The sequence below is a fragment of the Dreissena polymorpha genome, chromosome 5 (assembly GCF_020536995.1).
Source record: "Dreissena polymorpha isolate Duluth1 chromosome 5, UMN_Dpol_1.0, whole genome shotgun sequence".
Lineage (NCBI taxonomy): Eukaryota > Metazoa > Mollusca > Bivalvia > Myida > Dreissenidae > Dreissena > Dreissena polymorpha.
Genome location: NC_068359.1, coordinates 21,346,944 through 21,364,385, shown reverse-complemented (window position 1 = coordinate 21,364,385; position 17,442 = coordinate 21,346,944). Strand labels below are relative to the sequence as shown.

Genomic DNA, 17,442 nt, shown 5'->3' with positions numbered 1-17,442 from the left:
TAAATCATTATTAACACGTCACTAAGATGCGCAACACTTGTAAATGTGATATTTTATTAAATATAATAGCATTATTATGCATTATTATCCATAGAACCGATAGTTTAATCAAAAAGAAAATATTTAAAACCGGTTGAAGTCCGTGGGTAATATGTTACGGGTGTAATTTTTCGGGGGGTTTTTTCTTTGCAATTTCATATACAATTAAAAAAGACAGGAAATTTATAGGTATTTCTGCGTTTTTATGTAAATGACACGATTGTCAAATCTTAAATGTAACGTATTTACAGAAATATTCATAAATTAGTCATTAGTCTGTTAATTGCAAATAAATGTGTGTCGTGTTAAAAATAATACTCGTTAAAGAAATAAAAATATTTGCTAACATTAATTATTACATTCTTGATATATTAACGGCGCCGTGAATAAAAAATAAAAGGCGGGATTTTTATTTAAAAGTCCGCGTGTAATGTTATACGGGTGTAATGCTAAGTTTTAGGTGTTGAAATGACGTGTAAAATAAGCAAATTAATACTTATATTTGTGTTGTGTTACAAACAAAAAACTTTGAACAACTATAAATATTTGCTGAAAGTATTATTTCCTTGGTAATGCCACGGCGCTGTTTGATTGTTGTTTGCGTGTTTCTTCTATGTACATACCGTATGCAAGAAAACGCAAACGATATAGATAACGCTGAAAACTAATATATATTTCCACTGTTTTTTAAGAATTAACGCACACAATCTAGTTCTAAGAAAAACAACACAAAACATCTAGCTTAATTATTAATATCCGGTCACACGTGTCATATGGCTTCAATAGGTGTTAACATTTTCTATACTGGTCTCGAAAAATATCCACAATCCCCCTGCGCGACACCATAGCAGAATTGTAGAATATACTTACTCTGCAGTTCTTGTGTTTTTATAGCAAAAAAAAAAAAAAATTGTTCCACTTTTTGTCCTTTATACACAAGTTAAGTGTCAGCAGAGCTGGCAGGTGGACTCCATCAGTTCAAAACTTGTACAATTACAACCATTCTGTACATTGCGTTCAGAACATCCCATAAAGCTCTACTGTTTAAAAATTGCGTTGCGATTGTCAGTAACATTGCCTTTTTGTAAATTTATTCGAGTATTTATTAGTTAATATATTGTTGATACTTTGTGTGCTTTAAGAATGCCTCTGGTAATAGGTCATAGTCAGGCAAAGTATTTGTCCGACTATCTCAGTAAGAGTGAATTCAGTGTATTCGCCTATCCGGGATACAAGACTCATGAGTTCGCGAAAGAAGATGCCATCCAAGAGGTGCTACCCTTCTTTTCCGTAAGTATTTTTTTAACTATATTAGTGTCACTGTTTATACAGAATTTGTAATTTACATGTATTTGGAAATACACAATAATTATATATCGCATATGTATACTATATACGATTCCGTTTAAAATAAAATAAAAGATAGAAACGTTAGCGCACACCTATGATAACTAAATGTGCTTTTATTTGTGAATTGAAACCTCGAAATACATAAATGAGATTAAGGGCGACCCGAGTTTAAGCAACGTTAATTACTGCGCTATAATATTTATAAAAAAAAGGCGCGGGAATGTGTACAATACAAAGAGTTCACCGGTCCAATTTTATTAAATATACATTAACGAATATGTTATGAGATTGTAAATGGTATTAAGAACCGAGCATGTTTTGCTATTGAGTGTTTTTCCCGATATATTGTTGAACTATATTAACTTAAATAATAGCCAATCGGCCTACTACAAACATTCAAGATATAATAATTAGTAGTAGTAGTATTCGAGTTAAGAGACCCCGTGCTTATTAATGTCCATCAATTTCCGCGACAATTATCAGTTTGATGTGACGATAATCTAGAATGTGTTACAAATGCTGCCGTTAATTAACAACTCGATTTGTATCTAAGAACAGAGTTTAAATGTATAAATAACTGTAAATCATTGTATTTATTATTTAAGTAAGAACATAAATTAATTTTGTATATAACTCGCCGACGGGAATAAGTTAGACGTACATTGCTTATACATCTTCTCATTATTTATACACACACACAATAACATTTATCTGTCAACAAAATAATGCTGTCTGTTCGGAAGTGTGTAATGACCGTACAATATGATTTATTTGTTTAAAAAAAATATGTGGTAAGAATCCGAGCACCTAGGACTATAAAACAACAGAACAGCTACGAGAATTTAAATTCCAGTTAGAGCATAATTTGCTTTATGTTATAAGATATATGTATAATATAATATAACATTTTTAGCAGTATAGTTCTTACCCCGCACGTTTAAAACGACAGTCAATATATATTTATTCAATGAATCAATATTAGAACGTTGGAATGATGATACACCGGTTAATAAAATACTAGAGACCCGATCTGTGAAAAGGGGTTTAATGTACATGTGCGTAAAGTGTCGTCCTAAAATAGATTGTGCTGTCCGCACAGGCTAATTAGGGACGACACTTTCCACATAAACTCGATTTTTGCTTAGAAGAGACTTTCGTTAAACGAAAAATATCATAAAAGCGGAAATTGTCGTCCCTGATTAGACTGTGCGGACTCCACAGGCTAATCTGGGATGAATCTGTACGCACATGCATTTAAACTCCTTTTCACAGAGCAGGGCTCATTATGTTTTTGCTAATATTTATTTCAAATGTTACGAATGTGCATTTTCCTGTTGCTCATATGGAATAATAAATATAATTCAAAGTTTCAAAGTATATCGGCAAGCAAAACATGGTAACTAATTGAATAAGGGCATACTTGAAATGGTAAAAAGTATCTTCATGTATCTACTTTAGAACGTAAAGCATTTGGTTTATCCTTTTATGTAAAAATGAGTTAATTAAATAATAACTTAATAGAACAGTATCTTATTAGTGTTCACAGTTTACAAAACAATAACAATTTGTAATAACTTGTGAGCTAACTTATAAGAGAATGTCACAAATATCAAACAAACAGTAGTCTATACGATAAATCATAGTAGATATTGTGAAAAAGAGTTGTTTTACATGAAAAATCTCCAGCATAGGGTCAGTAACATAAAGGTGAGATTATGATAGTGATAATGATAATACTAATAATGATGATTATATCAATCACGGTGATAATGATAGTGATGATTATACAGCTAGGAAGGGCAAATAGTACGATAACACTGAACATTAGGCGTGGTGCCTAAGTCATTAGTCTACAAATACAGTATATTTGACACGCTTTGGCATTTCATATGTATAATACATACATGCACATGCACGTGTGTAGTGATTTAAAACTATTGCAATATCCGTTTCAAAATTGTATTATGATTGAACGTACGTAGGTCCCCCTACTATAAATAGGGTACTCGCCCATCGAAAGTTTGGGAAGGTAACCGTAGGGAAACTTTTAAGCGATTAAATAGTACGATTATACGTTTTATCGATTTCAGTTCATAATATTGCTAAACGCTAATGTGCACAACTCTTTATGATAGAAAACGTTTTCTAAAATTAAACAAACGTCTGTATTATAGAACTATTCCGACAATTCGTAGAAATTCTGATGGGTATTTAGGCCAAACAATGTTATTAATTTCCACTTACATTGACAAAAAGAAGGTGAGATAGGTCGTAAACTTGTTTTTACTATTCAATTGAATAAGAATTATTTATTAATATACAAATGACATAAATTCAACTTTCAAATCTCTGTATAATCTCTTTCGTCACTTGTTGGCAAATTACAACTATTAAATTTAGATAATATGATCGCAAAATATACAGCACTAATTAAGTGTAATAAGCAAAAATGATGAAAACTTAACATGGAATACCAAAATAAAGTTTGGGGTTCGTTGGGGAACCAGCAACTTGTTAACCTCTTATTCTCCTCGTAAAATTAGTGATAATTGATGTTTTTTAGGGTTCACTAGAAATAATGTTTTATCGGTCTAATTTGCAAATGTAATACTTTGTGTGTATTAAACTTATTATAAACGTAAATGTTACCATTTGATATATGTATATACAGTTTTAGTGTGTAATAGTAAAAGTAATTACCAGTTATGTGACAAAAGTAATTTTCATGTACCTTATTTTGATACAACCTTCAACGATATGTATCTTGTGTCTTGTATTATTTTTATACTATTTTAATACCCGATATGTATCTAAACTAGACACAGCGTTTTTAAAGAAGACAGATAAACAAGCATGAGATCTATCAAATTCAACAACAACATTTATTTTAGCAATAAAGCTTACAATAAAGCTTCTAGCATACAAAAGTAAATGTCTGTTTTTAGATATATTCCGTAATGGAAAAAAAATACTGATTGATACTGCTACAAAAATCAAAAAGTAAACTCACTGATCGCCTTCCCTAAATAATTCTGTAATTGTTGTTACTTCGAACTTCTGTTTTGAGAAATAAAATTTGGTGAACTAAATGCTGTTACAATTTACGTACTGTTTTATGTGGCCTGTGAAACAAATTAAAATATATTCTGTTCTGTTCTGTTCTATAAATATACGCCTGGTTCAGTTGATTGTATTTATTATTTGATAAAGGAGTCAGCAAACTATTAAAATAAAATTGGTAGATTTTTGTATACGCGTTTACACGCCAAATTCGATGTTTTAAATACACGGAATAAAATTCTAAGAAAATTATTCATTTTACAATGAGCAAATAAAGAAATATAGATATTTCATTCTCCATTTATGTAATACCACTAATGATGTTGTGGTTGTTGTTGTTATAAAACCCCTTGTTTACAATGTATTTAATATAAGAGAGACGGACTTACTTTATTAACTTGTCGTGTTGATCAGTTTTCAAAAATACAATTTGAAGATCAGACGTAATGGTAATATTGATTCTTTAAGCATTCTTACGTGATTTACATATCATCAAATATTTTATGAAAATATTAAAGTAATGTAAAGCTGTGTGATTTAAATCAGAATGAAGATGTATAACATATTCCTGACCGTTGATATACTTTACAAATGCTTTTATTTGCCTTTATATATATATATCAGCAAAAAGAGTTAATTAATAAAGTATCAATTTATTAAAAATACAGCGTCAATAAATGACAGACCCCAGCATATGCACATTATGTGTATAATCCTCATAAGCTCTCAACGGACCTACCACTGGGTTAATGCATTTTTTTCCTGTGCACCTGTTAGTTTTGATCACCGCTGATAATGATCGCTGCTCTGTGACCACAGCAGGATATCAATGAACGGGGATAATACACAGGATTGGGGCCAATAGTGAACTCCGTAAAGTACATTATTGATGTAACTATGTACTGCATAGCTATTGAAGATTGCAAAATGGGTCTTTTGAAATGGGATTCATGTGTATTTTACTGTAAGGTAACTTTTAAATGATTTTGGGGTTTCAGATACAGTTTTATATTATAACAAAATAAGTAGTTCTTTGTCGTTTAAGAACATGTATACTACATATACAATATTATCACATTCTATATACACTTATACAATTACTATTGCCAATTCATGATTTTGCGATATGTTGTCTGAGGAAGGACATTTGTTGCACGCTTTAAGATTTTTGCATCCTCTTTAAGTATGAATATTTAGATTTTCTGCATCCTCTTTGAGTTTCACAGTGAGTGATTGACTAAGTATGCGATTTACTTTTCGACGGTGTGATCGACTGACTGCGCGACTGTTTATGTAAGCGAGTGACTGACTGTAAGAATGTTTGAGGGACGGACTCACTTCGCGAATGAACATGCGATTTACTGACAGTGCGAGTTTACAAGTGCGCGATTGAATTACAGTAACACTGATTGAATAATTTGGCTATAACTTTTTTTCATCAAACGCCATAAAACTGATAGCATGTAAATAATGCATGTGTTCTACCGTAAATTCGGCTAATGAAAATATTGAGTCAGAGGGAACTCACTAATTGACTTACTGTAAGAATGGGATTGATGGACTGAATATGCGAAAGAAGCTGTGAGTGAGTGACAAGTGGGGTAACTAGATTAACCGAAAATGTTAATTGTTGATATTTTTTGATACATTTGCTATATTGTTGAAATTTATTTGGTTTAAACTTATTTATTACGACAAAGTAACATATTTACAAGTTACATGACCTGACATAGGATTGGGCTGAAAGGCGAACCTTATTGGAGCCCTATCCCGATAAATAATATATTTACGCATGACATTATGCCATGACGTCGTAGTAAATTGACAATACAAGATGCAAAACGCAACTTACAATTTCAAAAAACTTAATACAGAATGCAACGTTTATACAAGTCCACTCACATTGAGGGAAAGAAACATAAGCAATATTACAGGGGAAAAGAAATAGAAACTGAGGGGGGAAAAGGAAACATTCACAAATCACACCAATGGTGCTAATGCAATAGGCACACGCACTTCTGCGGTCGCCTTTAGTGCTGATCTGGATGGGGAACTCGTCTGTTCGTCCGTCCGTTTGTTCGTGCGTGCGTCCGTCCGTTCCTTCGTTCGTTAGTGCGTCCGTTCGTTCGCCCGTCTGTTCGACCCTTCGTTCGTGCGCCCATCCGTTCCTGCGTTCGTCCGTCGTTCCTTCGTTCGTGCGTCCGTTTGTTTGTTAGTCCGTTCCTTTGTTCATCCGTCCCTTCTTTCGTTCGTCTCTCCGTTCGTTCGTTCTTCCGTCGGTCCGTCTGTTCCTTCGATCTCACGTCTGTGCATCCGTTCGTTCGTTAGTCCGTTCTTCGTTCGTCCGTCCCTTCTTTCGTTCGTCCGTCCGTTCGTTCATGCGTCTGTTCGTCTGTTCCTTCGTCCGTCCGTCCCTTCTTCGTTCATCCGTCCGTCTGTTCATTCGTCAATTCGCTAATCCGTCCGTTCGTTCGTTCCTTCGTACGTCCGTCCTTTCGTTCCTTCGTCCGTCGGTCTGTACGTTCGTGCGGCCTTTCGTTCGTACATAACATAACATGAACTTTGTTCAGTCTGTGCGTCAATGTCACCTATCACCCTTATCGTTACTGTCTCGCATAACGCCTCACTGTGGTGTGGTCTTATGTCAAATATATCTATCTTGGTCTGATGTGCGGATGTAGTATCTTTAAATGCGGCACATGTAATACAATAATTAATTCAAGCACGTACACTTAACAAAAAACACGATATTTCTTTATTTCCGTTATCAGTTTTAAAAGGATGGTATTACTAAACAGTAAAACAGATTAATGCACTTGGCCGCTAGATGAATAATGTTATACAATTATTCTGGGCAATTTATTATTTCAAAACATTTTTAGTTGGTGATGTTATTTACGTCCAATAAATATATCAGTTCTTCTTATCAACCAGATGCCTGTTGTCTGCTACTGTTTATTATCATAATTGTATATATTACCATACACCATCAGCGGCCGAGCGCTTGGCCGCTGATTTTTTTTGTGTGGATTGCATCAAATTAAAGGTCAAATTCCGATCTTGTATTACAAAAAACTGCCTTTTCTATAAATATATCAAGTACGTAACAAAAACAATACGATATTTCCTTATTTAATGTAGCATTTTGCAAAAGTAAAGCGCTTTATATATAATCATGTTTTATTATTTCTTTCTGGTTGAGTAAAAAAATAAAATAATGTTTTTTTATAACATATAATATTTGTGCATAATTTATAAAAAACGAATATAATGAAACACGTGATGTTTTATAATTTTGTTAAGTGCGCGTGCCATTGAACGTTAAGTTAAGCGAGAGATGGGAATTAAATTACCGTACACATAATTAAGAACTGAAACTATTCTGTCAGCTTGATTTATAAATCATGTTTCATCGCGCCAATATATTCATTATTTCAAAAATTGTGTATAAAAGCAAAACGATTGAAATTCTGTCCGAAACCCAGCTTTTCACATAAAATGACATTGAACATAACGCCAGCAGACCCGATTGAATACACTTCATTTATTCCAATCAGGTAAATAACAAATACAATAATAAAACAGGGGAAGTCTACACTGTGTGTTAGCAACCTGCTGTGATGATCCCTATCTTGTCAGCTCAATACACAGGCACCTGGCTACCGTACTGGAAAAAAATGGATTAACTGTCAAAATAACTGATTTCATTTATTGCTAAACTGTTGTGTACATTTAAAATTAACAACGAGAATGGATCAATATCACCGTTGCACATTTTTATTAATTTCACAGTAATCTGTTCTTTAAATAGTGATAGCCTAATTAAAGACGGTGCTAATAAAGAATAAAGAGTGAAGGTGGATATTAAGAAATAAGATCCATTTTCGCATGACACTGGCAGTATAGAATGTAGTCTTATATAAATAATACACATTTAAGACATGGATAAAAGATAAATAAGACACATTTGAATCTCTCATTTTTTTCAAAAAAATAAGCACGTAGTCACAAATAAATAAGATACATTTAAGAAACAGAAATATATATATATGATACATTTGCATATTTCATTTCTTAAAAAAAAGCTTGTGAATCTGAAGCAATACATTTATTACTGACACATTATTCTAAAAGTCGACAGACAACATAAGTTCAAAGAGGGAACAACAATTAAATAAGATCCATGTTCGCATGATACTGCTCTAACGAATTTTTCAAACATTCAATTACTAGAGAGCAATATCTGGCTGTCATCATCGAACCTAAATTTGGTTGCAATTGAAGTCAAATTGATATGTAATGTTTTGTTTTTCAACTTCTTGCTCCAGAAAATGTTTTTTATTTACTTTCTCCATGTACATTAGTTAGTCCGTTTTAGCGTTATGATTAACTCAACAATAATGGTGAATTGAGTATTAAAGATTTTTATCAAAGTTGTAACATTATGCAGTTCATAAGGAAGACGTTATCCGAAATCTAGCAAAATTACGGCGCACAGACATTTCACTTAACAAACGTAGTAGGTGTACGTTTCGGCGGCTACTGCGTCTGACTGCACTAAAATAATTACAATGCTATCAAGCAATGATCGTAAAATTATATTTGTTAAAACACACACGGCAACATACAAAAACGTCTTTTCATAATATGTAAGCTTTCCGAAACGTCACATTTCAACGTTGAAACTTCTAAAACGCAGTCAAATTGACCCTGCCCCGGGGCTCGCAAAAAATGAAAACTTGCTTATTTAAGGCCTATTTTGTGAAAACTTTCAAAATCTTCTCGTCCATAATCATTGGGCCTAGGGCTATCAAATTTGGTATGTAGAGACATCTTATAGTCCTTTACCAAATGTCTTCAAATTTTGCCCCTGGGGTCAAATTGGACCCTGCCCCGGGGGTCACAAAATTGAACATATGCTAATATAAGGCCTATTTTGTGAAAACTATCAAAATCTACTCGTCCCTAACCATTGGGCCTAGGTCTATCAAATTTGGTATGTAGAGACATGTAATAGTCCTCTACCAAATTTCTTCAAATTATGCCCCTGGGGTCAAATTTAACCCTGCCCCGGGGGTCACAAAATATAACATAGGATTATATAAGGCCTATTTTGTGAAAATTTTCAAAATATTCTCGTCCTATAGGCATAGGATATGAAATACAAATAGTGTATCATCATCTTAATCATTTACAGATGCTAACAAGTATTGCGATCTCAAACGCTTCTTATTACTTTTTTAAACATACCGTAGTGCGCGTTTGTAAAATAATTTGATAAATACTACAAGTAATGATTTAATGACTGAACGAGTGTTGGTTTGTAATCAAATTTGTTTAATAATTCGATCTCAATTAGAATCGCTTAAATGGTTGTGGTGGCATTGTTGATGACGTAAATTACACAGACTATACGACTTATAATATTAAATTCTGATTGAGCAAATACGACGTAAACTGATCATAATTTCAACAAAAGTGATAATCTTGATACAATTTATATTTCTATGCACTTGCGTACTCGAGCATTCAGTTGTAGGTTGGTAAACAAAACATCAAATAATCAGAAAAAGACTCGTGCGTTGTGTTTATTGTCACGAAATTGATTTCCGCCATCATTTTGGACCAATCGGCTCTATACTTTTAATACCATCGTTCAAATGCCTTCCACATGTGGTGGTTTAAGGCTACGCAACAGTTCATTAAAGTTTTAATATATATGTTTTCAGAGCGTAATTATTATGACGGGGGCAAACGACATCGGCAGGAAAAGTCCCGGCGACATAGGTCGTGCGATTGAATCATTGTGCCGTCACGTCCGGGACCTGTCACCGAGTGCCACAGTTTTTGTTTCGCACGTGTTGCCTCGGTGCGAGAATCGGTTCGACGGGTCCCTCACGCGGGACTTCATCTGTCGCTGGAACAGAGATGCGGAGGCCGTCAATCAGGAGATAGAAGCGTTGTCATGCTCCTGGTTACAGCCAGTGCGACATCCGCGATTTTATGATTTGCATGGTAAGCAGCCGAACAATAAATTAAAATGATACTTTTTGTTAATGATTGTGCTTGGATTATAAATATTGCGTTAATTTGCCATGATCAAAGTTGGCGTCTTAAAGTACGCTTCTATATTCACGACAGTTACTTGAACAAATGCCTCAAATGATTGTGCGTACCTCTTCTTCGATACTATTTAATTAAATCGATAGTCTAAATTGTTCATGTGTTCATCGCAAGACGTGTACTCGTGTAAATACAATGTATTTTCTGTGACAAAGGTAATATAATACAAAATAGTAACTTTTTGTAAGATGTTATTATGATCGAACCGCTTTTACATGCATGCACAAAAGGAAGAAATGCACATTTTTGTTTTCTTTATCAGGTCCAAACCGACGCCTCCTCAGCCGGGATGGGCTTCACCTCAGTTTTGACGGCACCGAGGAGGTGTGCCGCAATATGTACGATGCGGTCTACAGCCCCAGAGCTTCGGAAGCCACACCGTCATCTCCTGAACCGCACTGCATAAACACCGCACTACTGTACAGTGAAGTATTAATGCTTACAACATCTCGGCCTACATCCACCACAAACAAGCCACCTATATTCACCACCACCAAGCAGCCAACACCCACAACCACCAAGCAGCCAACATCCACTTCATCCACCACCACCAAGCAGCCAACACCCACAACCACCAAGCAGCCAACATCCACTTCATCCACCACCACCAAGCAGCCAACACCCACCACCACCAAGCAGACAACACCCACTCCATCCATCACAATCAAGCAGACAACACCCACTTCATCCATCACCATAAAGCAGACAACACCCACTTCATCCATCACCATCAAGCAGACAACACCCACTTCATCCACCACCACCAAGCAGACAACACCCACTTCATCCACCACCACCAAGCAGACAACACCCACTTCATCCATCACCACCAAGCAGACACCACCCACTTCATCCATCACCACCAAGCAGACAACACCCACTTCATCCATCACCAAAAAGCAGCCAACATCCACTTCATCCACCACCACCAAGCAGCCAACACCCACCACCAAAAAGCAGCCAACACCCACTCCATCCATCACCACCAAGCAGACAACACCCACTTCATCCATCACCAAAAAGCAGCCAACATCCACTCCATCCATCACCACTACCAAGCAGCCAACACCCACTTCATCCATCACCACCAAGCAGACAACACCCACTTCATCCATCACCAAAAAGCAGCCAACATCCACTTCCTCCACCACCACCAAGCAGCCAACACCCACCACCAAAAAGCAGCCAACACCCACTCCATCCATAACCATCAAGCAGACAACACCCACTTCATCCACCACCACCAAGCAGCCAACACCCACCACCAAAAAGCAGCCAACACCCACTCCACCCATCACCATCAAACAGACAACACCCAGTTCATCCATCACCATCAAGCAGACAACACCCACTTCATCCATCACCAAAAAGCAGCCAACATCCACTTCATCCACCACCAAGCAGCCAACACCCACCACCAAAAAGCAGCCAACACCCACTGCACCCATCACCATCAAGCAGACAACACCCACTTCATCCACCACCAAAAAGCAGCCAACACCCACTTCATCCATCACCATCAAGCAGACAACACCCAGTTCATCCATCACCACCAAGCAGCCAACACCCACCACCACCAAGCAGCCAACACCCACTTCATCCACCACCACCAAGCAGCTACCACCCGCCACCAAAAAGCAGCCAACACCCACTCCATCCATCACCATCAAGCAGACAACGCCCACTTCATCCACCACCACCAAGCAGACAACACCCACTTCATCCATCACCAAAAAGCAGCCAACACCCACTTCATCCATCACCAAAAAGCAGCCAACATCCACTTCATCCACCACCACCAAGCAGAAAACACCCACCACCACCAAGCAGCCAACACCCACTTCATCCATCACCATCAAGCAGACAACACCCACTTCATCCACCACCAACAAGCAGACAACACTCACCACCACCAAGCAGCCAACACCCGCTTCATGCATCACCATCAAGATGCCAACACCCACCACCACCACACCCAATTCAACATCAACAAAGAAAATCACAACCAACAGTAAATGTGCATATTCTACTGAAACTATAATTAAAGGCTCCGAAGTAATGGATAACAATAATAAACTGTATGGAGGCGGTTCCGGGGCAATTCTGTTTTCGAAAACCGAACGCATTTTAACTGACACAGAAGCAGCAGATATACTTGAACAAAACATAAGCGTTTCATATGAGCCCCCATATAGACCAAGTGGAGGTTCAGTATATTTATACAGTGATTCTGGGAAATCTAATCTTGCAGACGATTGGAAATCTGATGGCTACACTTGGCGACAATATGGTTATAGATCTTTCACGGTGAACGGCAAACGAATTGAAAAGCGATTTTTTAAAATATCCAACAAAGGCGTCGATGATACCAGATTTATAAAACACGTTTTCAGGTTCACAAATACTGACTATAATCAAAAGACGGTAATTATGTATTACGGCCAGAGCGACGCTTATTTGGGACTATCGCACGGAAACCGGAAACGAAATGATCGCGAATACAAACGTACAAAACCATCCGTTTTGCAGGAAATACGAGAATTTGGTTTAACCGACAAACCAAAGCATTTAAATGACATGATAAAAAGTCAGAAATCACCGGAATCTAATTTGCTGGGCGTAAGCGTGCCGAGAAATGACAAGCAAATCCATAACATACAATCTAAACTTCGTAAAGAAGCTAAATTATCGCATGATTCACTGACTGTATGGGTTGCATTTGTTGGTTGACCAGCTAGAAAATTACATTCTTAGCATAAAAACTACTCCAAATTTAGAAGTCGTAATAGGCAACGCTGGAACATTTGACGAAGTTAACCGATTACTTCGCGTGCCGGACGTTTCAGTAGAATTCTACTACGATACTACCTTTAATCTAGGGAATTTTTTATGTTTCGACCTTAGTGATTCGACATCCAATGTTTACAAATAAACCAACACTGCCGATAGCATTCATGCTTCATGAAAGAAAATTGCAAATATGTCATGAGCAATTTATTTCCATTCTGCGCGAGAAAATGCCGAAACTAGGACAAAGAGCTGTCACTGTCATAACTGACCGCGAAACAGGTATAATTAATGCCTTCGAACAGCAACTCGCGAATTGCAATGTACTTATCTGTTGGAACCATATTTTGAACGACATAAATTTTGGATAAATAAGCATGGGGGTACAACCGATGACAAACGTGTTTACGATATGCAAGTTCGTGAATTACTACATTCTGAATCGGTCGAAACATTTGAACGGAAGTATTTAAGTATGAAGCAGAAATGGAGTGAAGCGTTCGTTACGTATTTTGATCAAAATCTATTGGAACCAATTAAGAAAAATGCGGGTCGATGGATATTAGAACCACTAGGAATGTACAATTCATATTCAGGCGTAACAAATAATGTAGTTGAGAGTTTAAATGCAAAACTAAAACGACTTGTCGAATATAAAGAAAAACGTATAGACGAAATTGTTATATACTTACATTATCTTCAAGGAAATTACTTGTTATAAAAGCCTTTTGTGGTGAAAGCGAATGGAGTTTGTTGTCCAATTTTCATTACGCAAAACGCGACCCGGAAACAGTAATGTTACCTAAAAACGTGTGTCATCCTGATAAATTGATCAAATTTGTAAATTCCGAATTAGCTGCATTAATTGACTCAAAGGAAAAGTCTGAACAAACGTTCAAAAGCTGTGATGTCAATGATAATCATGACGAAAAAAGTACCAAAACAAACGTTAACAATGCGCTGAAAACCCAACGTGCCATGGCCATTCAAACCATTAATGATAGGGGCATTCAACTTGTACCAGAAATGGGGGCCTTTATGGTTACGGGTAGTAAGGATCGCAAATATTCGGTCACAATTTTCCCAAAAGAATTATGTTCATGCCCTGCAACGACGCGATGCTATCATATAATTGCCGCTATGCTCTCTATAGGAATGTCTATTCCAGAAGACAAAAAAGTATATAATTTAACTCAGCTCAGAAAAAATTGTCGGCCGAAACACATGAGAAAATGTGGTACAAAACGCGGCAGGAAGGGAGATCTTGATAATGTCACTTTGGTAAATGCAGCTCCCGACTCAATTTTAAATAATGTTAACATTAGCCAACCAACTGAAACAACATTAAGCAATCCGAATGCATCCTTTGGTGCTAACTTAAATGGCGACATTGCGAAAAAGAAACTGCGAGTTGACGTCTTAACACCCAAGTCCATTCTTAAGTCGAATCCCAATTTACCAAAAGCTAGTTCACCACTGTTTGAAAACGAGTTAGAATGCATTCGCGATGACGACTCTCACGCTAATATATGTAATTCGAATGTTCAAACTAAAAACATTTCAGTATCGACGCCTTTGCCGGACAACAAACGTAAATTAAACTTTTGCGAACCAGCAACTACAAAAATACAGAAAGTTATAAAATCTTCTTTACAGTCTGCATTTGATCAGGAAAACCATGCGTCCATTTGCGAGGACCGTTTGCAAAATAGCGCAGACAACAACGAATTATTTTCAAATAAGGCTTTGAATTCAGATCACATAGACGCCGCGCATACATTATTACAAATGCAAACACGTATGAATTTGCCTATTGATGTAGAACGTTATTCACATACTGAATCTCATGATAAAATCACTACTGTCACAAACAAAGACTGGATAAAATCTTTATGCCTTAGGATGTCAGACAAAGACGCTTTAATATCAAATGATCAATTATATTCAAGTCACATAGAAGCCGCGCATATCTTATTGAGACGCAAGGCAAATGGTGTTATAAATGGGCTTCAGTTATCTGAATCCGTACCTATGTTGTCCGAAGATAAGAGTCATTGGCATGTGGAAAATTAATGGAACCAGTAACACAGCCTGCTTGCCAAAGTCACTACACCCATAATTACCATTGGGTCGTGTCGATTTTGCATGATAATCAAATATTTCTATTGGACAGCTTAGGTAACGATCGTTCTAGAGACAGATTAATACCACATGGCCTTCAAATACAACTTTCAGTATTATATGGTAAAGGCAAAGAATACATTGATATCACAATTCCGACCGTGATGAAACAAAACAATAACGTTGATTGTGGAGTTTATGCCATTGCCTTTGCTACCCAGTATTGCCTCAATAAGCGATTGGAATTCGAAATAATTTTTGATTCTTCTAAAATGAGATCGCACTTGATGCACTGCTTTGAGCAAGAAGAGATATCTCTTTTTCCGGTCACCCAAAAAACGTTAAGTAAACGTAGTATGCTTCATGTGAAACGCGAACGGATAAATAACTACTGTTTGTGTAATCTTCCCGAATGCGTTGACAATATGATTCAGTGCGACCGATGTCCTTCTTGGTATCATAGATCGTGTATAAAAATACCATTGGATGTGTCAATGAATGATAAAGTTTTTGTTTGCATTAAGTGCAATGTAACTGACTGCTCAACTGACATACCGACCGCCTCCAATTAATCTAATACCGACTAAATAATTGTCACCGTAAACATAAAAACATCATTTTAAAACGACCACATCAGTCTAGCGCCAGCAAATAAAAAATACCAAAAAATCGCGCGATCTACATACTTATACACGCGCGATCTATATACTTATACACGCGCGATCTATATACTTATACAAAATATAAGTACAATCCTATCACATAGCAGGATTTCGGTGACCGGTTGCCTTCGGTATTATGCCGTAAGCCGACTCGCCAACGTCCTGCACTACAGGCTAGTGTACATAACATCTGACTTATAATTTAATAGTTGTGCAATATAACTGTTAATGCATTTCCTTACTAACCTCTGTGTATCTATATCTATCCAGTAGTCGAACTCAAAATATCTAGAGCAGGGCGTACCAGTATGCATTTGTACATAATAAGGATGTTTCAAGGAATGTCAATATTGTTTCAGTATATTTTTATACTTAATTGTATCATGACATCAAGTTATACTGAAGTCGTAATTCTGCGTAAATTCTTGTTCTGTACAGTTTTGGGAAATTTTTTTTTCCCATAGTAACGAAGTAATGGTAAGGAGAAATACAAACTTGTTAAAACACTGTCATTTGTTACACTTGTACTCGCGCGTTTCTGTTATGTTTTGCAGTCAAACCCATGTGTTGCTGTCGTGCCATTCCAGTTGTGTCACGAGATTTCGTCAAACTACAAGAATGCGACAGCACAAAGAAAATACCAGAACATTGTGCTAATAATTTTCATAAGACAATTAAATGATTTTCACTTGTTCCATTCACCTATATTTATACTCTAACTGTTATTGTTATTGTTGATGTTTGCTTACAGTTTATACTTAACGATTGTTAGTAGCATATATTACAATATATGTTTGTACTGACCGTATATTTTAATAAGACTAATACTTAAATCCCATAAACTGTTGCTTGTTGTTTTTACAGCTTATTATTAAGTTATCTTTATTGTTAATAATGAGCCTTTGCACACACTTTTTCGAGCCAATGTTTGAAACTTAAACGGAAAAAAACGATCGCTTACATGTAATTTTACTTTGATTGATCGTGTGTTCATACTGTTAAATGACAAATGGTCGATAAAGTAAGTAAGATCAACAAATAATACCCACTGTAAGAACGTGACCGTCGCGTTTAAACGTGAACTCAACGAACGTTTCTATTGTGGTTCGCGAACGTTATCTAGATCGTATGCGTTAAAACACTTTCAATCAATAACTGCATTAACCAAAATTAAAGTAATATTTTCATAAAATTACAATAGTTGATGACTTATGCATTTTTCAAAGAACAGAATTTAAAACAAAGTACATTAAAAAAATCTTCGTTTATATGTTGCTTTGAACCAAAACAAGAATCATTT

The 17,442-nt window shown here is 36.2% G+C and overlaps 1 protein-coding gene across 1 annotated transcript; it reads left to right on the top strand.

Annotated features, from left to right (window-relative positions):
- The first annotated feature begins 1,182 nt into the window (after nucleotides 1-1,182).
- Nucleotides 1,183-12,839, top strand: LOC127831094 (mucin-2-like). Its single transcript, XM_052356083.1, has 4 exons — nucleotides 1,183-1,329; nucleotides 10,179-10,464; nucleotides 10,835-11,240; nucleotides 12,824-12,839. Exons 1-4 carry the CDS (start codon nucleotides 1,183-1,185, stop codon nucleotides 12,837-12,839), a joined length of 855 nt encoding a protein of 284 aa, XP_052212043.1.
- Nucleotides 12,840-17,442: the final 4,603 nt, after the last annotated feature.

Excerpts from the sequence above, each read along its gene's own strand:
- LOC127831094 (XM_052356083.1), top strand. The coding sequence starts at position 1,183 with ATGCCTCTGGTAATAGGTCATAGTCAGGCAAAGTATTTGTCCGACTAT. Across the intron at positions 1,330-10,178 it reads AGGTGCTACCCTTCTTTTCC|AGCGTAATTATTATGACGGG; the intron begins GTAAGTATTTTT and ends ATATGTTTTCAG. Across the intron at positions 10,465-10,834 it reads GCGATTTTATGATTTGCATG|GTCCAAACCGACGCCTCCTC; the intron begins GTAAGCAGCCGA and ends TTTCTTTATCAG.